This window comes from Lichenostomus cassidix, chromosome 27 (genome assembly GCF_008360975.1).
Source record: "Lichenostomus cassidix isolate B80296 chromosome 27, HeHo_3.0, whole genome shotgun sequence".
Taxonomy (NCBI): domain Eukaryota; kingdom Metazoa; phylum Chordata; class Aves; order Passeriformes; family Meliphagidae; genus Lichenostomus; species Lichenostomus cassidix.
This window is the reverse complement of record NC_139507.1, coordinates 3,078,618-3,105,298: the sequence shown is the minus strand read 5'-3', so window position 1 is coordinate 3,105,298 and position 26,681 is coordinate 3,078,618. Positions and strand designations below refer to the sequence as shown.

At 53.7% G+C, this 26,681-nt stretch overlaps 2 protein-coding genes across 2 annotated transcripts; both read right to left on the bottom strand.

Moving 5' to 3' along the window:
* Nucleotides 1-2,417: 2,417 nt before the first annotated feature.
* LOC146426597 (keratin, type I cytoskeletal 14) lies at nucleotides 2,418-6,920 on the bottom strand. Its single transcript, XM_085083633.1, has 8 exons — nucleotides 6,361-6,920; nucleotides 4,640-4,722; nucleotides 4,236-4,392; nucleotides 3,818-3,979; nucleotides 3,606-3,731; nucleotides 3,299-3,519; nucleotides 2,879-2,928; nucleotides 2,418-2,690 (listed from the first exon to the last, which is right to left on the bottom strand). Exons 1-8 carry the CDS (start codon nucleotides 6,856-6,858, stop codon nucleotides 2,593-2,595), a joined length of 1,395 nt encoding a protein of 464 aa, XP_084939759.1. The 5' UTR covers nucleotides 6,859-6,920; the 3' UTR covers nucleotides 2,418-2,592.
* A 4,335-nt stretch (nucleotides 6,921-11,255) lies between these two features.
* LOC146426596 (keratin, type I cytoskeletal 14-like) lies at nucleotides 11,256-16,053 on the bottom strand. Its single transcript, XM_085083644.1, has 8 exons — nucleotides 15,493-16,053; nucleotides 14,228-14,310; nucleotides 13,546-13,702; nucleotides 12,881-13,042; nucleotides 12,669-12,794; nucleotides 12,362-12,582; nucleotides 11,863-11,894; nucleotides 11,256-11,531 (listed from the first exon to the last, which is right to left on the bottom strand). The coding sequence occupies exons 1-8, from the start codon at nucleotides 15,988-15,990 to the stop codon at nucleotides 11,434-11,436; spliced, it is 1,377 nt and encodes a 458-aa protein (XP_084939770.1). The 5' UTR covers nucleotides 15,991-16,053; the 3' UTR covers nucleotides 11,256-11,433.
* Between the last annotated feature and the right edge of the window lie 10,628 nt (nucleotides 16,054-26,681).

Below are 26,681 nucleotides of genomic sequence, written 5' to 3'. Positions count from 1 at the left end.
TGTCAGTATTCTTGCTATTTTATATTACACTTGGCACAGGCACATCCCATAGATTTCTCTTTGAATCTCAGTCATGAAATACCTTTCAAGGACATTCATAGTTTCCATTTTTCATTTTGTTGTCCATTAAAGTTTTACCATCATTCACTGAGGACTTGCCTCTGTGACTCCCAGCTGAATCCTAACAAGGTGTTTCTTCTTGTGCTTGCAGCTTGCAGCAAATCAGAAAAATGCTCTCCAAAACCAGTATTTGTCCATCTCTTGGAGAGACAATTTGTCCATGTTTCACAGACACAAATGTGTGTAGCAAAGAGTAAATAAAAAGCAATAGATCGCCTAATGGTTCTGTGGTATTTTCCTTCTTCAGAGCACTGTAATGGAACACAGGGCTCACTTGTGCTGAGCTTGGATTTCATTCGCTTCTGTGATAACAGGGTTACACTGTGCTGTATGCAAAATTAAAACCTTTTTCATTTATGCAAATATATGTTGATGAATATCCCCTCATGAGATCCTCCCAGGGGAACTGAATGCACTGATTACAAACCAGGCTCTTCCACCAGCTCTCCCAGCTGTTCCCCCAGCTCTCTTCAGGATTTCATCTCAGGCTGTTCCTGCTGACAGATGTAAATATCTCAGCACAGAGTGACAGATACCAGAGAGGACTAAGTGTTCTGCTGGATCAATCTCTGCCCTGTGCCTTTTTGGCTGCAGAAGGGGCTGTGTTTCTCTGTACTACCAGCAGAGCCAATTACTCTTGGATTGACATCTTCTTTTAGCCTCCTGCTTACATTCATTCAGTTATATTTGTGGTTTGCAGAAAACGTTTCTGTATTCATATGCCTGGGGCATTCTGCAGATGGCTCAAGGCTTAAAAAGCTGCCATTTACAGCTAAAATATAACAGCTGTCTTCCAATGACAAGAAAAAAAAAAAAAAAGGAGGCACATGAGCAGTTTGCTCAGGATTTCCAGCCTGCAGCCTTGCTCAATGCCAGAGAGTCTGAGCCAGCTTGAGGCTCAGGTACATTTTTGCTTGATCTGGTTTAAATTTTTGAGATAGCTCTGATTCATTTGGCCTGGAAGACTTCCTATTTCTCCAAGGAAGGTCTGTCATTCTGGCAAAGGGAGAAGCACAATACAGTCCATGAACTCTGCACTCTACTGTTTCGTTTCCTTCCCTTTTCGGTAATTGTTGAATGATGATACAGAACGATAATATCTCACACTCCCTTCTCTGGAAAGACCTGGCAGGTTCCCCACTTCTTCGATCTCCTTTCCTCTGCTTTGCCTGTCCTGTCATGCCCAGCGTGACATCATGAGCTCTTTCCAAACCTGCTGGGTCATGGAGCATGCTGGGGAGTGTTCAGTGGGACTGTAGTGCCGTGGGGAGAATGAGGGACAATGAATGAACCACCGATCACCCAAAGGACAAGCAAGCTGAGCCTCAGCCACAGCAGCCTCTTGTCCATTGTTATGAGGGAAGCTGATTTCATGCAAACTCTTCCCTTTTCCTTTGGTCTGAGCCCCAAATCTGTATCCTTGAGGTGTGGTACGGAGAAGGCTCCCAGCTACCATGGACTAGAAAGCATGAAGTTGGATCTAAGTGATTTCATCAGGCTTTTGGTTCTAAAACAATTTCCTCTCCTCTCTGGCCCTCCCTCGGTTGCTCTCCAGCAGGCGAGTGGGCACAGGCACAGCCAGAACCTGCTGCTGCCCAACTGCATTACTAATCCTGAGTGGCAGCTCAGCCTCAGGCGTCGTTTCTACCTTGTGTGTTTCAGGAAGGGTTTTAGCAGTGATCTGCTACACACAATAGTGATAAAAATTACTGCTACTCATCCCCGTGTGGATTAAGCAATGGTTACTTTAGTTTCTCCTAAGTGCAGCCCTGGGGCAGCATTAATAGCCCTGTAAAAAGTTTTTGTGCCTGATAGTGTGATTTAAAGACAGTCAAAGAGAGAGCAGGCCTGTAGGGATGAGGTTTGCCAACTGGGCAGATACTGGGCTTGTGTCTCAGAGAGAACACCTGACAGCAGCAGTCTTGCTGAAGTCATCTAAGTTCAGCTTACAGGAGAAAGTGATTTTTGGATTGATAGCCCAAGGGTTAGAGAACTGAGCTTTATTTTGAGACTTTAATTATCAGTTGTGTGGCACATTGACCTCAAAACCTCATCTTTCCATAACTGCCTTCATTCTGTATTGCTCACACAGTTTATGTCTTAGCCAGTCCCATGTATTTACAATCAGAGTTCACTAGAAAAAGCTGTCTCCAATTATGTTTGTCCCAAGCAGAACCCCTGTCCCTCCATTCCCCTCCTCTCACTGGCTTCTTGTGGTTTATTAGGGCTTTGCCTGACATGAACACAGAACCCTGAGGCTTTGAGGGATCACATATCAGTGACAGACAAGTCTACAGTTGCACGAGCGAGGAGAAAAAGCTTTATTAAGTGTGTCCAGAGACACCTGCATGGAATGAGGGCAAAACAGGCAGGAGGAGCAGGTGAAGGGAGTGTTCTGGGACACAACCCGACCACGCACGGCCTCAGGCAATGCTTGGCTCAGTTCGCTGCTCTCCTGAGCCGGCGGCTGTCCTAGCGAGTGGTGAGTGCGACCTGCTCCCGGGAGGAGACCACCTTCCCGTCCTGCACCTCCTCAACGATCGTGCGCACCTGGCGGGACGATGTCATGACTGCAAAGGAGAGGGGGACATTTATTCCTGGCAGGAAGGAGAGAAATTCCTAAACACATTTTCAGATATTGCACATTCTAAAGGAGCTGGTGGAAACTCCACGAGGAACTGGAAAGTGCTGTTTTAAACAATACTACTTTGACTGGGAAGGGGAAAGAGCCAGGCTGAGGGGAAAGGTGGGTTCTTACCATCTCTGCCAGAATGTGAGGACATGGCGGAGGAGTACTGGGAAGAGATGCTACAAGAGAAGCACAAAACCAAAGAGATGTTAGGGACAAACATTGGTTGTTGCTGTTACACAGGCTCTGTGTTCACACAGGAGCAAAACAGAGAAAGCTCATGGCGGTTGCTAAAAGTGTTGCTCCATTTGGCCTCTCCTGAGGGACAGAGGGACCATGGCCCTTTCTAGCAGGGAAAGGGACCTGGTGCAGCATCCCACTACAGCCAGAAACCAGGGACAGAGCCACTGGGCATCCATGGCTGGTGTGAACAGAGAGACCAGCCCTGAAAGTTATGACTGGACTGAGGCCCCAGGCAACACAGTTCATGTTTCCTTTGCTGTCACCCATCTCCTCCCGCCCACCCTCCCAGCAAAGCCCCTCACTCACTGGGCATCCTCGCCCTCCAGGAGCCGGCGGTACGTGGCGATCTCCTGCTCCAGGCGGCACTTGACGTCCAGCAGGACCTTGTACTCGTGGTTCTGGCGCTCCATGTCACAGCGCAGCTCGGCCAGCTGCTCCTCCACGCCGGTGATCAGCATCTGCAGCTGGGCCAGCTGGGTGCCGTAGCGCGCTTCGGTGTCAGCCAGGGTGCCCTCCAGTGCCGCTTTCTGTAGGGTGGGGACAGGGCCAGGCTCAGGGGGTGGCCTGGGTGGGCACAGCCCTGCGTCCCCCACCAGCAGCCAAGGCCTCGTACCGTGCTGAGCTGGGACTGCAGGTCGATCTCCAGGCTCTGGATTGTGCGCCGCAGCTCCGTGATCTCCGTCTTGCCGCTCTGCAGCTGCTCCGTGTTGATGGCCACCTCCCGGTTCAGCTCTTCCGTCTGCAGCAAGGCAAAGCTGTGCTCTCAGAGCCCCAGGAGTGGCACAGCCCCAGCCCTGTGCCCACTGCTGGCCGCCAGCTCCTCACCTTGCTGAAGAACCACTGCTCGGCATCCCTGCGGTTCTTCTCCGCCAGGCTCTCGTACTGCTCCCGCATCTCTGCCAGGATCTTGGTGAGGTCGACGCCAGGAGCAGCATCCATCTCCACACTGATCTCTCCACCCACCTGCCCGCGCAGGGCAGTCATTTCCTGACACAAAAACGACACATGATACACGTCAGTGTCAGATACATGTCAGAGTGACATGGCATCTTCCCATCCTGAGAAATTTCTTAATTGCACCCAGCACAAGAACCCTCCTGGAGGTCCTGCCTGAAGGGATTATTTCTCTCTCCTTCCCACTCCAGTGTCTCCTAACAGCCCTAATTGCAGAGACTCCTGTGTGTTTGGCCTGACCCTTTCCCTGGAACATTAGAAGGTCCCAAGAGCCAGACTCTGTGCTCACCTCCTCATGGTTCTTCTTCAGATAAGCCAGCTCCTCCTTCAGGTTCTCAATCTGCATCTCCAGGTCAGCTCTGGACAGGGTCAGCTCATCCAGGACCCGGCGCAGGCCATTGATATCAGCCTCCACGCTCATGCGCAGAGCCTGCTCAGACTCAAACCTGGGGACACACACAGTTGCATTTTTCTTGTCCTTTCCTTCCCCAGCTCAGTGTATTTCTGCCAAGAAGCTTTAATTCAGTGTGCACAGCCCTCACAGTTCAGAAATGTCAGTGCTGTGCCCAGAAAGAGATTAACTATTCCCAAATGTCCCACTCCAGTGGAGCAACCCCAGGTGCAGAAAGAAAAGCCTTGAACAGCCAGGCCTTTCTCCCTTTCCACAAGAGGTCTTGGAGGCATTGGACTCACTTGGTTCGGAAGTCGTCCGCTGCCAACCTGGCATTGTCGATCTGCAGGACAATGTTGGCATTTTCAACAGTTGCAGAAAGAATCTGATGGGGAATAAATGAAAGCAAAAGAGTTAAAATGTCATTTCAAATGCTCTGAGTGATCCCATCCAGGGAAGGACTGGAGCAGCACTGGGCCTCCTGCACATGGAGCTGCAATTCCATGTGAGCTCTGCAAAGAGGGAGACTGGGTGCATACATCTCCCAACAGCACAGATTTGGTCCTCTGGGAACACTGCCATGGGCACTTGGCCCTGCCCAGGTGGCACCTCCTGGTGCTCACACCATGCTGAGCCGTGGCAGCACTCCAGGCTTTGGGAATGGGAGCAGCCCAGCTAAGAAGGAAAAAAGGATTGAGGAAGGAAGGAATGCCTTGTGACTTGTAGCATTTGGCTTTCATAATTACACCTGAGGTGCAAGTATTTGCTCTGGGATTATGAAAATGATTGGCCATTTAGTGAGCAGGAATTTCTGTAGCCACAAGCTAATGAAAAGCTCTGAGTTCTCCTGCTTCAGGGGATATCCAAGGAATAATCCAGGAATATTCATGTGGTCATTTCCCCGCTGTGGTGCAGGAGGGGAGGGAAGGGTCTGCCTACCCCTGGAACAGGAGCAGAGGGTTTCTGTGAGACCCAGCACTTCATCACTCAAATCAAGACAGCTCCTGCCTCCAGATGTTTCTGTGCTCCATCAGAGCACACCAGATGTGCTGGAATCTGCAGAAGAGCTTCTTGCATCAAGGCAAGCCCTTTTCCCCAGGGTGAAGTCCAAGAGAACAGTTAAAGAACTTAGAAATTCTTGGAATGTGAGTTCCCCCAAGGGCTGACCCTGCCCCATTTCCCAGGAATTTACTCTCACGGACCAGGTATGTCATTGCTCAACCGCCCACGCTTCATTCCCTCAGTGAACCTGAGAGCTCACTCAGGATGAGTGATGAGGGCTGAGGGGGGCAGCGATTGCAGAGCAGGGAGGGATGGGCAGAATCTTGTGGTTTAGCCAAAGGACTTTTGACTAAAATCACCCAGGGAGCTGGTAAGAATAAAGAAATTACCATGAACATGATTTTATCTGCTGCATTTTAGAGCAGGGCACACATCTGATTTCAGCACCAGCCACAGCCCAGTGTGTTCCAACCCTGGATTGGACTTGCGTCTGTAACTCCTAAGGAGCAACCATCAGTTGTTCAATTTCTTTCTATTTTAACCTCTACCTTGAGCCTCCTTGCAAGGTAGAAAAAAAAAACTGATTTGCAGGATATTTGTGAGAATGACTATTCATCTCCATCTGCATATCACTCAGCAGTGAACAGGGCCAAGAGATAACAAGTCCTTGCCTGCTGAGAGCTCCATCAGGAGCCAAACAGGGAGCAAAGATCAGGCCCAAGGAGCATGAAGGAAGGCAGGAGGTGATGATGTGGAGGCAAGTAGCATCAGCTAACCTAAATCAGTGTCTGAGTCCTGCTTTCCAGCCCCATCTTTCTCCCTACACTGGACAAGTCAACAGAAACCCCATTCTGGTGCCTGGTGATCTGCTGTTCATAGTAGCTGTTATCCAGAGCTCTGGTTTTCATTTCAGACTCATTACCTGCCTTTTAAGAATCCTCTTCCCTCCAGCTGTTAGGAACAAAGTCATCTCTTTACAAGTGACACGGATGAAGATGTCATGTTAATCTCAGCATCCTACCTTGTTCCTGAGCTCCTCAATAGTCCTGTAGTAGGGGCTGTAGTCACGGTCAGGACCAGGTCCCTGCTTCTTGTACCACTCCCTGATCTTCACCTCCAGGTCGGTGTTGGCCTCCTCCAGGGCTCGCACCTTGTCCAGGTAGGCGGCCAGGCGGTCGTTGAGGTTCTGCATGGTCTCCTTCTCCCCCGCCGGCAGGATGCCATCGCCGCCTCCAAAGCCTCCTCCAAAGCCTCCTCCGAAGCCGGCCCCAAAGCCAGCCCCATAGCTGCCCCCAAAGCCCCCTCCTGCGCTGCTGCAGTAGCTGCCCCCAAAGCCACTGCCGAGCCCCGAGACCACGCGGGAAGAGACGGAGTAGCTGCCAGAGCCCCCGTGGACGCTGGGGGCCCTGTAGCCTCCTCCCCCAACACGCACGGAGGAAAGCCGGCTGGAGCCTCCCCCCAGGCTCCCGAATCCCTTGAGGGAGGTGGAGGAGGAGTATTGCCTGACAGTGGTGCTCATGGTGGAGGCTGGAGGTGGAGAGAGAGGCAGCTCGGCAGCGCAGCAGCAGCGAGTGCTCTCTGCTGTGCCTCGGGGCTCTTTATAGCCCGGCCAGGAGGCGTTGCCACACGAGTTTTTTTTTTGTTGCATTCCCGACGATTTTCATCACTCATAAAACCTGAGCCAACTTCCAGAATCGTCATTTTTGCCTTTGTTCTATTCATGCTTTTTGTCATATTCCACTAGAAGTTTTTTCTCTTACAAAGGGCGTCTTTATGCTTCTTCCGTTTCCAAGTAAATCGTCAGGTGTCATTAAAAGGAGGAGGCTCCTTGCTCAGGGCTATGATTTAATTCCCTCTGCACTGTGAGCTTTGAAACAGAGTGGTGCAGGTAGCATTTGAGACATTAACTCAGCATCTCTTTTACTGTGGCTTTTTGTCCCAGCTACAGTTTCCTGTCCCTGTTTGGGCTGCACACACACACCTGCAGGGACAGCAGCCGTGTTTTGAGGCCCTGAATGCATCTCCACAGCCCCGTGAGTACAATAGTGCTGGAAGGAACTTGGCTACCAATCCTGGAAATACAAGTCCGCTCTTTTATCCACCGGGAGAGGGATGATCAGTACTGAAAAGGCAATGAAAAGGGGATTTGTGCTCCAAGGCTCGCTGGAATCTTCACTTCAGAGACCACCCAAGAGTGGGAGACTGTGAAAAGGTAATAGGGAGGGTTTGTGTTCTTTGTGAATGAGCACTAGCAAACTATCCCAAAAGGACGGGGTATGGCTGCTAGCTAGGAATTATGAGATGTTCCAGGAAAAATAGCATAAACTAGAGGAAGGACATAAGGAAAAAGCTGCTGGTGTGTAAGCCCTGTGAACAGGAGCACAAAGCTGACAGTAGCACAGCTCAGCAGCTCAAGCCAGCAATATTTTTTGTGATGGACAATTCTGTCAGTTGTGACCAGGCAGGACAGCTTCACTGTGAGTTTGGAGTTTATGGCTCCCATATAAACAGAGCTTCAGGGGAGACAGCAATTGTCTCTGGTGAGCAAAAAGACTCCAGAACCGAGTGCAGTGGTGTGGTCAGGCCCCACTGTCACCTCTCTGCGCTGACCCACAGCACGGGCAGAACCCACCAATCTGATGGGCCCTGGCTCACTGTGTGGGGTGTGGAGGGGAAGGGATTGCTCATGTGTGCACACGGTGGATTGTTGGGCTGTCTCCGCAGACAGGTCCCAACAGCCCCTTCCCAACAGCCAAGTTCTTCCTTAGATCATTTGCCAAAGGAGGGGGGAAAGGGTATGGAAGGAAGAACAAAGGTACATTGCTGAGGAGCTCAAAGGGCACAACTCCCTCCCCTCCATCTGCAGAAAGCTGGAGACAGTACAGGAATGGGATGTGTCCTTGGAATATCAGGAGTTGGCTGCTATGCAGAAGTTCCCCATCTTCCCATTTGCTGGTGAATGGAGACAAGTCTGCACAACTTGGAGATCTGGAGGATGGGAATCTCCGCCGTGTTGGCTCTGGCTGTTTCTGTCTCTTGGAGTCAGCGTGTTGGTGTCGTGTGAGCACTAGGCATGGAGCCAGGGGACGCCCACTCTCTACTCATCCTCCCCAGGTGTGGATGGAAAAGGTGCAGCAGCGCGGGGGCGGCGGGACGTGTTGCTCCCAGGAATGTGCTTCGTCCCCATCTTCATTTCCTCACCTTTGCCCGGGCAATGCTGCGGTTTGTCCTCTCCGATTGCAGCAGTGATGTGGGGAAAGGGGAATGTCAGAGACAGAATTGGTACAGAGCCCCTGTGAATCCAGACGTTCAGCCTTGCCCTGAGCAGAGCCCCTCAGAGTGGTGTGGGGTGTCACACTGTTACACCATCACCGCATCACCGTCTGTGTCACACAGGTGACTCACAGTTCTTCCTGTATGGGGAATTGCCTTTCATCTTTTGTTTGCCATTGAACTGCTATGTCATAAAAATACACATTGCCCAGAATATCTGTGATACTTTGATAATGCCACAGGGCAGCAATTAAAATCATGAGCGTTAATTAAGACTTAAAACTACATTAACCACTCGAGGACATTATTTCCATGACCTCCCATTGAACACAACCACAAGGACTGCATGTTGTTTCTATCACACCCTTTGAAGTAAAAGACTGTGTATTAAACCAGATCATGCCTCTGTTCATGAGCGTGTGCACACTGTGAGCCCATTTTTAATATATTTCAAAATCAGAATTTCAGTTCTACAGCATAACAGTAGCTTCATGGTAGCACAATGGTGTTTAAAAATGCAATTTGATCTTACTTCAGGGAGAAAATGGAGGTGAAGTTCTGGCTCCAAAATTACATATCAACAGACCCAGAGACTACCTGGATAAAACCACTTCCCTCTTTTTACATGTTTATAAAGTTTGCCCCGGAATCACATTATCATAGAAAAGTTCCCTAAAATGAGCTGAAAACCACACATTAATGTCTGTTTCTAAAGTGGTCTTTTCTGTCAGAGGAATTCAATGTTGCCTGAGAAGTCAAACCATCTTTCTGGCCTAAATTTCCACTTTCCGACCTGCCTCAAGCTGCTGCTGCCTGCCAGCATGAGCCACCCCTGCAGCTCCCTCCTCGGCGGGTTTCCTAAGGTCAGGGCTAATTATTAATGCTCAAGGCAGGAGAAAATTGACACCTATTTTCCACACCTCCCTCACCCTGTGCAGGAGTAATTAAAGCAGGGGATTTCATTAGCAAAGTGTTATTTGTTGTTTCTATAGGAACACAGGTGTGCCCGGACTTTTACAGGAGGAAAATATAAAGCAAGGGTGAATTCCAGCAACGCACCTCAGCATCCCTGCACTGTGTGTTCCAGGGGCAACAGCCGGAGGGGCACAGCCATGGCAGGGGCTCAGAGGAGCTCCAAGAGGTGTTGGTGGTCCCTGTATCACCCATGGGGACAGTGGGGTCCCTAAGAGGTGACCTGGGAAGCCCTGTGGCCATGCAGGCTGTGTCTGTCCCGACCCTCCTCAGGCATGTTGAGTGATTCAGCCCTGCCTTTATCCAGCCCTGGGTCATAAATTCCCCCAGGGAGGACCCCGGGTTGCTCTGTGCTCCCCCCTCAGGCTGTGGGAGTGGAGGGAGTGCAGTCTGCAGTACCGGGGAGCTGCTGGGGCTGGCAGTGCCTCGGGTTGGGAGGGTCAGGAATTGTGCCTCTATTGACCTGTGGATCATCCCTGATGCTCCAGGAGGACGTGCAGCGGCCATTCTCCTGACCCCAGTGATGAGCTCACTGATTGTTACCATTAAACTTCAAACCAGAACCGTGTCACCACAGCTCAGTGGATGCTGGGGGTACTCAGGGCAGCCGATGCCTCACGAGGGTCACAGGGTGTCTGCTCCGAGGGGACAGGGGTGACACAGCCCACAGCACTGGGCAGAGCTGCAGGGCAGGGACATCGGGGGCCTCTAAACTGTGGAGCCAACCTGGCTGTGGGGCAGATGATGCACTGCAGGCATCATTCCAATGTTTGGGGAAAAAGAAAGAATTCTCTCTTATCGCCTCCTAAATTCCAGACAGATTTTCTGGAGAAGGGTCATAAAGCCCTGTGGCCAGCTCTGCTCACTCTCACTTAGTTGCCTGGCTTTGAATCATGTCATTGATTTAGAAGTTGGATTTATGAAGTAATAAATGTGTCAGAAAGCAGCCAAGAATGTGTCTGAACTGGCTTTCCAGGAACGCTGGGCCAGCTGACGGCAGTGAGAACTGCTGTGTCAGGAGCAGCCACCAGCAGCCGGGGAGTGCCACAAGAACTCCCAGAAGAATTTTAATCCTTTTGCTTGCACAGACCATACCCTTCTCTTCCCATCACTATTTTCCTCACCATTCAGTGGCGCCTTTGGAAGCAGAAACCAAACATGGCTGAGTTTGCCTGTCTGGAAGTACAGCAGCCAATGTATCCCTGCCCTGCCTGCATCTTCAGACCATTTCACCCCAAAGCTTGGGATCCAGATTGGGGAACAGCTGCTGGGGTAGAGCTGGGGTGGCATTTGCAGGGTCCTGTCTGCATCACCTGGGCTTTGTTCACTTGCTTGGCCTCACTGAGTTAAAGCTTTAGTGCTGCTGTCACTGAGCATTGCAGCAGGGGAGCAGCACTTTGCCCAGCCTGAACCTCTCAGTGTCCAGCCTGAGATAAAACACAGGAATTCTCACAGGTTTCACCTCCCAGTACCTGTGGGATCAGTTCCTTTCTAGACTCCCCCCACACCTGCTTCCCTGAAGCCACCAGGTCTCGGGTCTTACAGAGGTGTAGGTGTGATGGCTCCATCATCGGGGTACCAAGGATGGAGAATGTTGCTCCTTCCAGGGAGGAGCTTTGTCCTGCGGCTGCAGGAGTGGGACAGCCCAAGAGCAGCAAGACCAGACCTTGGTTTGCAGGACTGCTAAGAAAAGCTTTATTTGATTTCTCTGTGTGGCACAGAGCTGAGAGAAGCGTGAGGGAGGGTGATAGCGGGAGAAGGTGCTTTTGATGATCCATATGGCAAGAGTGCATCAGCTGGGATCTGCTTTGCTGTGCTGGGCAAGATTTGCAGCAAAACAGGCAGTGCCTCAGTGGGCAGCCTGGGTGATCTGCTCCCGGGAGGAGATCACCTTCCCATCCTGGACTTCCTCGAAGATCGTGCGGATCTGGCGGGTGGTTACTGGTCCTGCAATGGGGAAAGAAGGATCTTTTATTTCCAGAGCAGCAAGGAGAAAGTGTCTTAGAGATCTTAGTCTTAAAGATTTGTTATTACATCCAACACCTCAGAAACTCAATATAGCACCACATTCCCCCTGCTAGATTGTACAGATTCAGTCTGCTCAGGTAATTTCTGACACGTTTTGGTATATCGTAAGAGTGGTTTATATCAATTCACATTTTAGAAATACAATTAAATAGTAACTTTAGTAGAAAAGTAAAAGGAGTCTGTGGTAAGAAGGTGGGTGAGGGTATGAGAGCTGTGTATGATTAGAGCTTCAGCCAAGACTTGTTCTTACCTTCTTTCTGCGAGATGTAGTGGGAAGACATGCTGCAGGAGGAGAACAGGGAAAAGGTGGAGAGAAACAGGAAAAAGTGAGTAATGTCCAAGACTGAATTATTCTTTAAACCCTGCCTTTATTTCTTGTACCAATATGTGGTTTAAATGCTTCTGAAAATTGGCCAGCGTCCCAACTGAAGAAAGAAACTTGTAAGGATGGATGTGTGCCACGGAGATTCAGATACCAGTGCAGCACCCATCCCAGCTGCAATCTGCTCCCTGCCCAGGATCACACAGACATGAGAGGATGGGAGGTAGAGCCCAGGGATGCTGCAGGACTGTTATGACCACTGGGCTGTTGTGGACTAGTGGGACTGAAAAGGGAGACCCTGTTGCATGTGATGGGTCAGGGAATGGGCTGAGAGGACTCTCCAGGGAATGCAGGTGGCTCATTTTATGTTTCCTTTGCTGTCACTCATCTCCTCCCGCCTACCCTCCCAGCAAAGCCCCTCACTCACTGGGCATCCTCGCCCTCCAGGAGCCGGCGGTACGTGGCGATCTCCTGCTCCAGGCGGCACTTGACGTCCAGCAGGACCTTGTACTCGTGGTTCTGGCGCTCCATGTCACAGCGCAGCTCGGCCAGCTGCTCCTCCACGCCGGTGATCAGCATCTGCAGCTGGGCCAGCTGGGTGCCGTAGCGCGCTTCGGTGTCAGCCAGGGTGCCCTCCAGTGCCGCTTTCTGTGGGATGGGGACAGGGCCAGGCTCAGGGGGTGGCCCGGGTGGGCACAGCCCTGCGTCCCCCACCAGCAGCCAAGGCCTCGTACCGTGCTGAGCTGGGACTGCAGGTCGATCTCCAGGCTCTGGATTGTGCGCCGCAGCTCCGTGATCTCTGTCTTGCCGCTCTGCAGCTGCTCCGTGTTGATGGCCACCTCCCGGTTCAGCTCTTCCGTCTGCAGCGAGGCAAAGCTGTGCTCTCAGAGCCCCAGGAGTGGCACAGCCCCAGCCCTGTGCCCACTGCTGGCCGCCAGCTCCCCACCTTGCTGAAGAACCACTGCTCGGCGTCCCTGCGGTTCTTCTCCGCCAGGCTCTCGTACTGCTCCCGCATCTCTGCCAGGATCTTGGTGAGGTCGACACCAGGAGCAGCATCCATCTCCACACTGATCTCTCCACCCACCTGCCCGCGCAGGGCATTCATTTCCTGACACAGAAAGGGAAACACATCTTTATGCAATCCAAGAACCAGCATATAAAATGTTCCTCTTGAGACCGAGTTGTTCAGGAAAGGAAGCATCAGCTGGCTGATCAACAGGAAGCAAATTGAAGTCTTTGCTCCATGAACATAAGTAAAATAATTCAAATTCTTGAGAAATCCCCACTGGAGTTAGTTCTCCAGAGAATGAAGCAGAGCCTGTAGCTGGTTCATTTCTCAGGGAACAGACCTTCCCAGCCAGAAGCTGCAAAGGTTGTTAATAAACCTCTAACAGCCACAGGGTGTATTACTGACATGGCAAGTGGTGAGTGGGAGTTCCACAGGCTCCAGGGGGGATGTGCTGCTGTCCAGAGTGTATCCCCTCTGCTGCCTCACTAGCACTTCTCACCTCCCGCCCAGCAGTTCAGAACTCATCGTAGCCTTAAAAGCTGGACCAGAACTCGCATTTCAGGGCCCAGAGTGGCCTTTTTAGAGCCTGGTTCTATGCTCACCTCCTCATGGTTCTTCTTCAGATAAGCCAGCTCCTCCTTCAGATTCTCAATCTGCATCTCCAGGTCGGCTCTGGACAGGGTCAGCTCATCCAGGACCCGGCGCAGGCCGTTGATATCAGCCTCCACACTCAGGCGCAGAGCCTGCTCAGACTCAAACCTGGGGACACACACACAGTCAGCAAAGCTGCACAAGCTCCTGCCCAGCTGGGCACATAGCACCTGGGTTTGCTGTTTGCTCCCTCCACACTGCTTTTGGCATTGTGGCAGTACTACATGGCCCCATTGACAACTTTCTGATGGGGAATGCTGAGGAAAGTGGGGGAAAACTGACAAAAAAGTGTCCACCTGAGTCCATAACATCACTCTGCTCCTGACACCACCGAGCCTCAGTGCTGGCCCTGGGGCTCTGTTGAGCTGCACATGCACACTAAATGCACAGTGAGGCACAGGACAGGCCATGCCACAAATGCATAAGGAACAGGAATAAAATAGTGGGTTTGGATGGAAGCAATACAATTCCTGGGTGCCTGTAAGACTGAGATGACCATCTGCTTTGGAAATTGCACCGTTTTGAAGGCTTTGTTTCTACATTCCCTTTCTGGGGTTTGGATGGGATTTTCTCCTCATTTCTTCAAACTACCCTGCGTATTTTGCTCCATCTTTTCTAGGAGATGTGGCTTACTTGGTCCTGAAGTCATCTGCTGTCAGCCTGGCATTGTCAATCTGCAGCAGGAGGTTGGAATTGTCGACTGTGGCCACCAACACCTGGGCAGTGAAAGATAAAGAGTGTCAGGAATTCCTCCTGGCTGAGTGTTGGGACAGGAGCAACAGTTTTGGGGAAGTTGGGCATTTCCTTAGCAGAAGTGTGTCTGGATTCAGGACAAATAGAGATGCAGCTGAGACTGACTGCAGGAATGGGCTGGTTACTCCATGACCTCCCTTTCCAAAAATCCATCAAGTGTTTCAAAAGACAGAGTGAGGCATTAAGATGTGTGAGATCTGATGGTGGCCTTTGTTCCTATCCTTTAGGGCAGATGCTGATTGTGGAAAGGTCAGTGGGACCAGTGGGGTGTTTGTGCTTGGCACACCTTGTTCTGTGATGGATTTAATTTGTTGGCAGCAGAAATGGAGCAAAAGGCAGTGAGCAGGTGCCTACAGATTCTGATTTTCATATTACCAAGGCAGGAGCAAATAACCCACACTGGGAGGAGATTCAAGTCAGAGTTCAGGAGAACTCTTTTGAGCAGAGGGGAGGAAAATGGACTCCCTGCATCCTTTGCCAGCACTCCTGCAGCTCTAGATGTACACGGCTTCCGGAATTCCTGAGGGCAATTCATACATGGGAAGTAACAGAGAACAATGTAAACTCGAGCATTTCCTCCAAAATGGTATGCTGGGACTCAAGTAAAATGGAGAGGAATTCTCCTGAGCTGCCTGGGCTGGGGGCTTTGCACCAGTTCCAGCCCTGAAGCAGCAACTGCCAAAAAAAGGCAGAAAACTCTTTACTGGTCAGTTCCATCTTTTTCCCTTTATCATCTAAATCTCCTCAATAGGAGCCGCTGAAACAAGTTTGCAAATTCTTTGCCTGAATGTTTCCAAATATGACATCAGTGTCATATTTGCCCACAGCTGCAAATTTCCCTGCACCTTTATTTTAAACTCTCAAGAGCGCACATGATCAGTGCAGACTTGTCTGTATTCTTCATTTTTGCATTATGTCCTCTTACATCTGCTCCTGCCAGTGAAAGCTGCCACTTGTGCGACTTAAGAGGATGCAACCAAGAGCTGACAGTGAGACATCTCTAATTTCCAGCTGGGCGCTCTGCACATGCCACTGGGACACTTTTTATGACATAATTAGTGCTGACTAATTGCAGAGGTAACAGTCATTGTTTCTGCTTCCTCTCTGACACACGACGTCCCACTCTGTTAATCCCAGCATCCTACCTTGTTCCTGAGCTCCTCGATAGTCCTGTAGTAGGGGCTGTAGTCACGGTCAGGACCAGGTCCCTGCTTCTTGTACCACTCCCTGATCTTCACCTCCAGGTCGGTGTTGGCCTCCTCCAGGGCTCGCACCTTGTCCAGGTAGGCGGCCAGGCGGTCGTTGAGGTTCTGCATGGTCTCCTTCTCCCCTGCCGGCAGGATGCCATCGCCGCCTCCAAAGCCTCCTCCAAAGCCTCCTCCGAAGCCGGCCCCAAAGCCAGCCCCATAGCTGCCCCCAAAGCCCCCTCCTGCGCTGCTGCAGTAGCTGCCCCCAAAGCCACTGCCGAGCCCCGAGACCACGCGGGAAGAGACGGAGTAGCTGCCAGAGCCCCCGTGGACGCTGGGGGCCCTGTAGCCTCCTCCCCCAACACGCACGGAGGAAAGCCGGCTGGAGCCTCCCCCCAGGCTCCCGAATCCCTTGAGGGAGGTGGAGGAGGAGTATTGCCTGACAGTGGTGCTCATGGTGGAGGCTGGAGGTGGAGAGAGAGGCAGCTCGGCAGCGCAGCAGCAGCGAGTGCTCTGTGCCGTGCCTCGGGGCTCTTTATAGCCCGGCCAGGAGGCGTTGCCGGTGCTTTTCGACACCCCTGCCAAATTCCAGAATCATCATTTTCCTTCCCTTGATTTCACATCTTTTGTCACATCCCACCGGTAACACTATGGCTCACACGGGATCTTCTCCTTCCCCTTTCGTTCCCAGCACCTGGTGTGATCTAGATCCCTGCTCAGGGCTATGTTTTGGCATTCCCAGTATCCATCCCAGCTCCACATGCTGCTCCCTCATGAAGTAACCCAAGTGAATACTCAGTCATCTGCCAAGTTTCTCGCAAGTATCATTGCAAAAATCTACAAATCCATTTATTTGCTTTTTTAAAGAGTCTAAAGCCAAGGAAAGCTGCTGACTTAAGAGCTCTGTGCATCCATAATCTTTATATGGGCCAATCCAAAGGCAGATGGAAACGTTTCTGTCAGGACCTCTATTGCAGGACAAGCACAGACCTGGCTGGATTTGTGTTTTGATACAGGATTTGGCAGAAATATTATAGCTCAAAAGAGAATAAACTCCAGCAATTTCTGCTTGTGTACCAGTCTGGGCTGAATCTCCCTACGGAGACTGGAAAGTCCCTACTCTAGTGGGGTTTCAGTCAGTTTAAAGGGCAGATGAATAATGTTTCCCAGTGGTACCTGCTTTGCTCCATCACCTTTCCCAAATTCCCCAGAAACAGCCTGTGACTTCTAAAAAATGTGTAGAAGCTAAAAAATCCTGTGCCACAATTTCCTCTCTCTTAACACTGAGGCAGGTTTTGTTGTTTAAACATTCTTAATGAGACAAGTGGGACTGAAACTGCATCAAACACCCACAACTAGGGCATGTTGCTTGCAATTCCTGATGGGAAGAGAAGAATCAATCCTTATCAATGGGAAGAGCATAATCTGTCCTTATCAATGGGAAGAGTAGGATAAATCCTTATCAATCAGAACAGCATGATCAATCCTTATCAGTGCTTGTGCTATGGGCTTTTTCCTACAGATCTGCAGCTGAAGACAGCAATGACAATGGTAACTCAGCAGGTCGAGCATCACTTCCATCAAAAGTGCTGATGGGCAAAGACCAACACACCCAACACTGGGGGTGAGGACCCTGCAAGCACCGAGGGTTTGACCAGAACAGCACAGAGGGAAGGGACAGTGCTGGCCACACCTGCCCTGGGCTACTGAGGGACTCAGCAGGGTGATTACAGTAACATAGCTGGACAGGTATTGATGTGAAAAAAGCAGCAAAGAAGCAGGAAATTAGACACTGCACTGTTTTATTCTTTGTTGGGAAAAAAGCCCTTCACTGATGTGACGCCAGCTCTTGCTGTGCACAGTGGAAAATCGCACACCCAGCCCGGCCTGCCTGGCTCCAGCCATGGCATTCTCAATAAGAGAAGTTATATTTGCTTTTAGGAGAGGTGCCTGTGAGGTAGTGAAGGAGTTTATAGGGATTAGGAACCCTTTTGTGTTCCCCCTCCCGTTGTGATCTCCTTCCTTCCCGGCCCCCTCCGGCTGTTTTCACATTATAATGCACTTAACTGATTTTGGAGGTGCTCAGATGTTCCCAGAGCCTCACCCTCGGTAATTCATGGTGCCTTCTTTCTTTCATGTTCCCCGAAGGACACAATAACAACAATGCTTTATCTGCCTCCTGTTACTTCACAGGACTTCACAGCAGTCACGCTCCCTTTAGCAGCTCCAGGAGTGTGGGGTGACTTTCTGGGCGGTCACCAAGGAAACACCTTAAACAGAGAGAGACTCTGGATCCTCTGAGTCGAGGGCTCTGTTCTCTGGGCAGCACTGCCTCACATCCATGGACTTCAGATTTGGATTTCTGACTCCCCAAGCTGCAAAACCTGGGAGTTTTGGGATGCACACGTTCCACATCCCTCAGAGAGCTGGGGAAGGAGGCACAACCCAACGCTGGCAAAGGGCAGAGTGAGCAGAAGACTGTGCTCAGCTTCCAGCACCATCCTGGGACAACCTGGCAAGGCAAAGATCAAGTGTTCCTGGCCCATTTCCCTCTGCAGTGGGGGGTATGGGATTACCCAACAGCCATCGTGTGAGAGCTGTGCTCCAGAGCCATCCCAGGCCACCCCTGCTCCCAGTTCTTCCAGATGTGTTCACTTTGCTCCTGTTTGCTCCAGCAAACACCCTCCTGCTCCAGGCAATTCCCATGTTGGCCCTGAGCCTCCCACATGGGCTGAAGTCTGTGCTGTGAGGTCTGACCCCCCTCAGGTCACCCTCGCATTTTAGGCCAAGTTACAAGTCAGCTGAAGGTGACAACTGCCCTAACACGAGGCAAAGCCATTTCACAGCCCACAGGCAGGGAACACCTGGACTTACAGCTTTTGATTCTGCATTATCACAACCTCAGCCCAGGTTTCACATCTTTTACCATGTATGGCAGAGGTCAGACTGACAATCTGGAGATTGTCCTGCAATGTCAGCTTTTCTTGGTCTTTTCCAACCAATGTTCTTGCTGGCCAGCTGCTGCCCTGGCCCCTGACCGAGCTCCTGAACAACAATCCCACACCACAATCAGCCCCAGTCTGACATCAGGAACTCTCAGCACAAAGTTTCCCTGCGCTGGCTGTCAATGGGACATCAGGAGACAGAGGAGGAGTACTGCTTCAGCTATTTCATGTTACCAGAAAAATTCAATCTCTCAGGCTCTCCTGGAGCACTCACCCACAACAAATTCCCTTGAGATAAAAGAAAAAAAGAACACATCATAATGCTCGGGAGATGGTATCGGAGTCTGTTCCAGCAAGAAGCACGCCGGAGATGCTATCTCTGCCTCGTGTGCTGCAGCAGGGAAGAAAGAACTGAACTCCTCAGTCTGCATAGGAGGGGAGGTGAAATTACCTGTTGGGGTGACCACACTGCACACACAGTGCCCAGAGTGGGGAGGGCTGGTGTGAAACGGCCATGGTCAGTGTGTTGCATTTGCCTCAAACAATAACACCTAATTGTGCTTTTAATGTCATGAATAAGAGCTAATTAGCAGTCATTGGGTTTCCCCTGTGGGCCAGCTTCTCCCGAGTGCCTTCCACAGAAATTCCCAGCTCAGTGGGAACCCACTGAGGGCTGCAGCCCTGGGAAAGGTGTCTCCTGCATGTGAGGAATGGCAGGCGCAGGCTCTACCCCTGCTGACAGGTTTGCTCTGTAAGTCTGAGCAACACAAAATAGGTAACAAATATATCAAGGTGTGGAGTGACATATGATGTCTTTGTTTCTATCTCAGCTGTCGATTCTTTACCATCTGCCAAGACGTGTCCTGACAGCCCCCCACATTATCTGGAAAAAGCGATCCCAGATCCTATTACCATGAAAGGAAACAGTAGTTCTGTGGGCAATGGAAACTCCCTCTGGGCAGTGCAAGGCACGTCGCCATCAGTGTTGCTGAGCCTCAGCTGCCCGAGCTGTGGGGTGGGGGTGATGCTCACCCCATTTAATCCCTTCCTGCCCACCCCAAGAGACTGGGAGACAGACAGGACAGCACAGCCACTGCAGAGAGGAGGAGGCAGCAATGGAGGCAGCCGGGAGAAGGAGAGGACAAGGGGAGTTACTCCATGTTGTCCTTCTCCAGGCTCCAGACTGGGAGCAGAGAAGCCAGACCTTGCTGTGCTGATGGGACCTCCAGCTGCCCCACTGGCAGCCCCATATCCGGGCCACTCTGGGTTACTGATGACCTCTCCTCTCCTCTCCTCTCCTCTCCTCTCCTCTCCTCTCCTCTCCATGGATGTGGAAGAGGGTGATGTTCCTCCATTTGGCCCAGATCTCGAGAGGATTGCAGAGCATCAGACAAGGTCCCAGCCCTGTGTCATTCATGCTTCATGAGCCACCTCCACCAGTGAGGGGCATGCTGGGGCACAGACCTGCTTCCCAGCAGAGACCCGCTCTGCCTGTTTTGGCACAACATGTGCCAAGGAGATCCCCTCATGGTTCTCAGAGAATCAGCACTGCTGACACAGCTAGTCCATAGCTCTGCTCCTCATCCAAGTGGCCAGGCAGTGTGGGGCAGTGAGGCTCTCTCTACTGCACCTCAGGGATCATGGGCCCATCTTTCCATGGCTGTTGAAGCTCCTCCCCCTAGTCCTGCTGCAGTTTTTCATCCTTGTGGCCACCCAGGTGCTGTGATAGGCCCCTGTACTGCCAACCCACCCCAGGCTGAGCACAGCCTCTCTGCTGGCACAGCATAGCAAGGAAGATACTGAACAAAGTGTGATCACACCAGTCCTCTCTCCAAGGGCTGGCTCAGCCCTCCTGCCTTTGCCTGGGAACAAGGGACCCATTCCAGCCAGCTCAGCACTGATCAGTTTGGCTCCCTGTGGGCTGTCTCCAGTGACATCCCAACTCATACAGTCCAGCCCAGGCCTAGGCTAGTGACAATGTGCAGAACTACAGATCAAATCTGGGGATCCCCTGGTCCAGGGCCCAAGGGACAAGCTGCTCTGATGCTGTGTGGAACCAAGGCTGTCCCTGTGAATCTCCCTGAGCTGGAGTCAAAAATGTGACTAGAGCCACTCTGGCAGGCAGAAGAAGGGCAGACGGACACACCTCAGGGCTTGTTTTACTCAGACAGAAGAATATTTTTATGTCTGAGTGGAGCCAAATTCCCAAGCTATTAGAAATTGCTTGAGTTCTATCTCCACAGCAAACTCCAACCTTTGGAGTTTCCCACGTTAGTTTTTCAGCATCTGTTTTCCAGGTAGCAGCAGCTCTTGCATTTTCTCATGTCTCATTCTTCGGTGTGGCAATATGATCACACCCTGTCTGCTCATTCCTCTCTCCTCACTGAGCACGGCAGAGCCGGCAGGGAGTCACACAAAGATTCTGCTGACTGTGGGCAACAAACAGCAGCTCCCACATTCATCCTGCACCCACACCTGCTGCACCCCCGGGGCAAGGTCTTCAGCCGGATGGGAATCCCGGCTTGGGACATGCATGACGTTGGTGCTGGGGTGAGGCAGGTACCAGCATTGGCCTGAGGATGCTTGCGCTCACTGAAGGGAATCTTGATTTAATCCCCACTCTGGGGTGAGGCCAATCAAGCCAAAGGACCCCAGGGAGATGTGACAAACCTGTTGGTGATGACAGGGTCTCCACCAGCCCTGTGACTCCTCTACAGGAGCCTCTGCTGGCATTTAGTACCCTCTTGCATCCAGGCCTTGTTCTGGCGCCATGCAGACCCTTCCCAGCAGCACAGCCCTGATGACCAGGAGGATGGGCAGGAGCAATGGAAACAGCCCCCACAGACTGTGATTTCAGCTCCCCCCAGGGAAGCCTCTCTCCTCAGTGGGACCCCAGCTCTGGGCTCAGTCCCCTCTGGAAGAGGGCTGTGGCCTGGCCCCTCAGGTAGGACATGCTGTGTGTTCTGGATCCCTCCTGCCCTCCCTCTCTCTTGCTCCTCGAGAGCTGATGGTTGTGGCAGGTGTTGCCTGTGAGGCTGTGCCGTGGCCTTGGTGCAGCAGAGCCTTGTCACGTTGTGCACTTGAGGGAACAATGGGGCCATGCTCCCAGGAGGCCACCATGGCTGCTGGGAAGGGAAGGGGCTGCCCAGCCCTTGTGCTGGAGAGATGTACCCCAGAGCAGTCCTTGTAACCGAGCTGTGCTGTCACTTCCCACACTATGGTAATGACTTGGCTGCTCGTAAATCTTTACTTGGCAGGGAGTTTTATGAAGTCATTAACAAGACTGAAACAGTTGGTGCCTACCAGAGGCCCCTGGCAATAAACCTGACCCATCCCTCCCTGGCTCCCCCCAAGGACCTGAGCCCCCCACCCACAGCCCTGCTAAAACCCCCATTGGGACTCCATTCCCTCTCCTGCTGTCTCTCCATGCCCACGGCACTCCTGGCCAAGGGCCACTGCTCCACCCTAGAGCTCTAATGACACTAATGATTTTCTGAACACGAGTTGGGAGCGCAGAGCCAAGGCCCATCAGCCGTGTCTGGCAGGAGGTGATGGCTTGCCTGGGCCTGGCACACGCTAGCCCTGCTCTCGCCCGGAGCGCGGCGGATTCTCCAATACGTAACAGTAATTACATGCCACAGCTCCGTAATCAGCTTCGCCTCTGTTATTTTTCTGTTAATCCAAACCCTTGGCTCAGCCCAGTGCTGCAGGACCAGTGGGTGCTTGGGATAAACTCCATACCCTGCTCAGTGCATGGATGTGGTTCTGCACCACCACGGCTGGGCTGAAACTCTCAGGCAGAACTGAATGGTGGGAGCCCTGGTGACGCTGATTGTCCCAGTGGTCCTCAAGCCCCAGTGTCCCACTGGTACCAGTGGTGCCAATGGTCCCAGAAGCTCCCATTCCCCAGTGTACCAGTGGTCCTGGCAGTACCGATGGTCCAAATGGTCCCCATGCCCTGGTGGCTCAGTAGGCCTAGTGTTCTGGTGGTGCTGGTGGTCCCAGGTGTCCCCATGATGTTGGTGCCCCCCATGCTGCAGGAACCTCGGATGTGATCAGACTACAGTTGGGCAGCTGGGCTGGGACCTGCCCCGGGGACCAGTGCTGGGAGCCCGCTCTGGGCTGTGGGCAAGTGCAGAGGGACCTGGTGGGATCCCTGGGGAGCGGGGAGATCAAAGGGGACCCGGTGAGACCATGGAACCGGTAGGACGGGGCGGGACCGGTTGGGATCCAGGGGTATCCAGTAGGACCTGGAGGATCCGGGGGTCCCGTAGACACCCCGTGGGACCGGTTGGGATCCGGGGATCCCGGTGGGAGCGGAAGGATCCGGGGATCCCGGTGGGAGCGGCGGGACGAGCCAGCAGCGCGGGGCGATGCCGCGGGGCGCGATCGCTGCGCACGGGCACCCCCTGCTGGCAGCGGGAGGCGCTGCGGGCCGGGGCGGAGCGCGGGGTGCAGCGAGAAGTGTTTTGCAGTGCCGGGGGGTGCAGGGGCTGCTGCGGTGCGCTGGGGGTACTACGGTGTGCAGGGGTGTGCGGGGGGTACTGGGGTGTGCAGGGGGCGCAGGAAGATTCTGCGGTGCGCGGGGGGGAGTAGTAAGGTGTGCAGGGGCGTGCACAGGTGCCCTATTGACAGCCGATCCCAGCCTGCATCCTGCCTGCGCTGCTCCCCGCGCCCCAGCAGCTCCTCAGCCCCCCAGCGGGGCGGGCAGCCCCCTGTGCCGGTGCCGCAGAGCCGGGCCCGCGGTCGGAGCCGCCGCAGGGCCGGGGCGGGCGCTGAGCTGGCACCCGCGTCCTGCCGCAGAGCCGGGCGGAGGGGAGGAGAAGAGCGTGAGCAGGTGTGTAAGGTGAGCACACTCGTGTGCTCGCCTGGCGTGCGCAGATCTGACGCGCACCCGAGGCTGCTCCCCACAGGCTGCGGGGAGAGTCCTGCTGGCACGGAGCACTGCCGGGGAACACGGGGCTTGGCAGTGTAGACCCTGCTCTGCTGCAGCCCCGTGCCCATGACTGACCCCAGGTGCACAGCACAAGGGTGAGAGCCCCGACCGTGGCATGCAGGAACAGTGCAGGGCTCTTTCCTGAGTGATTCCCGCCCGGGGATGCCCCCAGCGGGTTCACCCCGAGCCCCTGGCCCGGGATGCCACTGCGCACTGCTCCAGTGCCCACTCCAGCTCCTGATCCAGCTGCACAGCCCCCCTGAGATGGGTCGGACCATGACAGTCCTCTGCAATGGCCCCTGTTTTGATAGCCCCATGAGCCAAGACCCTTTGGAATCTGCTGGCAGGAATATGTCCACTGGCTAAGTGATCATGTCCCAGGGATGAGACGTGTGGAATTGGTCAGGTTGAGGGACACCAGGGACAGACCAGACCAGCCATGTCCTGCATGGCCAGACCGCACACAGAGCCAGGGAGGCACCTTTCTCCTGGGTCTGCTGAGACCCTGGGGCTGGGACACTGCTGGGGTGCCAGCACAGGCAAGGCTCTGTCCCCTGCGGGAGAGCAGTGTCTGGGTGTTCAGTCACCCCATGGGATGTCCAGGCTGGAGAACACGGGACCCCACACCTGCATGAGCCCACTGGTGTGCACCCACTCAGCACCCCGACTGCGGGTGCTCCCCTCCTATCGTCCGTCTCGCTGCCCCCGCGGTCCCCGTGAGTCATGGGATGCATTCCTGGGGCAGGAGGGGACATGTGCACTGCAGGGACAGGTCGGTGCGTCATCCCCTCGCTCCCACGCCCGGGGCCGGGGCGGCCCAGCTCCAAGCTGAAACTTGTCTGACAGTAATTACAGGGGAGGTGAGGACTTCAGAGGATTTACATTCCTTTTGGGCCACACCTGGGAAAGAACTTTCACCATCAGCCAGTTCCTGAGAAATAACTTTCCACCTGCGTGGCCCAGCCGCAGCCCTGCCCAGGGAGCCCACTGGGACTGGAGGGCTCCTGCCGGCCCCATTTTGGCTTTGTCTCTCAGCAGAGAGCCCCGACCCCTCTCCCGCTGTCCCGAGAGCTCCTGAAGGGTGCTGGTGCCTTCTTTCCCTGCGTGGGGTCAGTGCAGCTCAGTGCCTAACTTTGCTAGGGTCTGACCACCCTTCCCTGGGGTCAGAGTGGGTGGTTGTGGTGACTGGAGGGGGTTTGCACCTGTGTCCCCAAGAGATTGGAGCCACATGGGTGGCCAGTCAGGCCCTTCAATTGAAGCCTTGTCAGGCCCTTCACCTTTGCTTTGGCTGGGGACAGCTCCCCAGTGACTGCTTGGGACCCAGGGCTTGACCCAGGGCATTGTGAGGAACTGGGGGGTATTTGGGGCACACATGAGACTCACTGGGTGAGGGGTTCTGTCTGCTGAGGGCACTCTTGTCACCCACAGCCGGCACATGGCCTTCCCAAATTGCAGACAGGGCTGGACCCGCCAAGCCCCTTGGACACATTCTGTGCATCCCAGATGCTTAACCAGTGAGGAAGGACCTGAGATCCCCCTGTTGTTCCCTGAGCCTCTCCCTGTCTGCCATGAACATGGATAGACACAGGCAGCCAGTTCCTGAACCAGCTTTGCCAGAGCCTCCTGCCTTCTCTTCCAGCCACCACTATGTTTCCCACCCTGTGCCTGTGACCCCACTGTGGGATCGCTGGGAGGCTGGAACTGCTGCCCTGCCGCTGGCCCTGGCTCGAGCATGCTGCAGCTGCATGGCAGCAGCTGTCTCAGGGATGTGAGCCTTAACCACAATGCAGGTGAGTACCCAGTGCTGCTCTGTGGCTTACTGGCAGCACCAGGGACATGGGTCACCCCAGCCAGACCAGCATGCCGCATGGCGCAGCACCGGCACTGCCAGCCAGGCAGCAACTCCTTCATGTGCTGGGCCTGGGAGTCGAGCTCCATGCACAGGATGTGTGTCCCACGGCCAGGGCTGCCCCACATTCACACTGTGGGTCCGTGCCTGTGTCCCCTCTCCGTGTCCCTTGCGCTGCTGACGGGGCACTGGGACACTAGCCCTGTTGGGGCGCAGAGCATCGTCTTTGCAGGGTTCGGGGGCTCTCGGCTGCAGCCCAGCAAGCAGAAGAGGGGCCACTTCAGCCTCCAGCACGTCCCAGGAGCTGCTGGGAACAGGCAGCGTCAGCAGAGCACTAAGTCCAAAGTGTTTTGCAAGCAGAAGGGAGCGGGCGGTTTCCTTATTTGGCACCGCGGCGGCGGGGCGGCACACCTGGCTGGGGCACACCTGGCTGGGGCACACCTGGCTGCGGGCACCGTCTGGCATTGCCCGCGAGGGCGGCGGCGCTGACGCGGAGATGGGAACGCGGGCAGGACCCGCCTCGCTAATCACAGCCCAGCGCTGGGCATGGGGACAAGCCGCGGCAGGGACGCTGCCCTGTCAGCCAAAACAACTTCGGTAACACGCCTGCAGCTCAGCCCAGCACCCCCAACCTGGGGGTCTCCTGCCCTGGGCTGCGTGCTGGGGGCCTCTGCGCAGCCCCTGTTCCCTGTGTCATGTTTGCTTCCAGCGAGGCTGATGGGCTCAGAAAGAGCTCCTGAGCAGGGAGGGCTGTGGTGGGGAGTTTAATTCCTGTTCCCGGTTCAGAAGTGAAGGAAAACAGAAATGCAGCCAGAGTTTGTTTTGGAGCAGAGGGATAATTGGGGACCCAGGAACCAGGCAGTGCCCACCTCTGATCTCAGCCCTATGAGGTTTGAAAAAAACCTGGTCCCAGCCTGGTGAGAACCTGCTGTAGGGTTGGGGGGTTCAGGGCCAATATTAGCCACACAGCTTCAGGGCCAGTATTTGCCCTGGTACCCCAACCCTGGGCTTCCCTGTGCCCCCAAAACCCACTTGATCTGCCAGCCCGTCCTGCTTCACGCTGGTTCAGCCACTGTGGCTCTGCCTCTGGCAAGTGCAGGACTGAGCCTGTGGCACAAGCATAGCAAAACCTGTAGCAGAGCCACATGCTGAAAGGCTCCATCTTGACCTGGTTTTCCCAGGAAGCTCCATGCCAGGGGGTGAGTGCAGTGGCTGCCGGGAAGGCCATGCACACAGCAGCTGAACCGTGTTATTATATGGAAATGTCTCTACTTAGGGGTCCCTGACATCTCATAACCAAAAGAAGGGGCTGTCACCGAGCTGTTTTAGAGCTGCACCCCCAAGGCAGTGCCTGCTGAGGTTTTCCTCTCCCGTTGCCTGGCTGGTACTCACTGGATACTGAGATAAGGGGTCTAGG

Coding starts and splice junctions, on each gene's coding strand:
- LOC146426596 (XM_085083644.1), bottom strand. CDS start 15,990: ATGAGCACCACTGTCAGGCAATACTCCTCCTCCACCTCCCTCAAGGGA. Junction 13,703..14,227: donor GCAGATGACTTCAGGACCAA/GTAAGCCACATC, acceptor GTGTGTCCCCAG/GTTTGAGTCTGAGCAGGCTC. Junction 12,795..12,880: donor AGCAGTGGTTCTTCAGCAAG/GTGGGGAGCTGG, acceptor GCCTCGCTGCAG/ACGGAAGAGCTGAACCGGGA.
- LOC146426597 (XM_085083633.1), bottom strand. CDS start 6,858: ATGAGCACCACTGTCAGGCAATACTCCTCCTCCACCTCCCTCAAGGGA. Junction 3,980..4,235: donor TGAAGAAGAACCATGAGGAG/GTGAGCACAGAG, acceptor TTTTTGTGTCAG/GAAATGACTGCCCTGCGCGG. Junction 3,520..3,605: donor TGCAGTCCCAGCTCAGCACG/GTACGAGGCCTT, acceptor CCCACCCTACAG/AAAGCGGCACTGGAGGGCAC.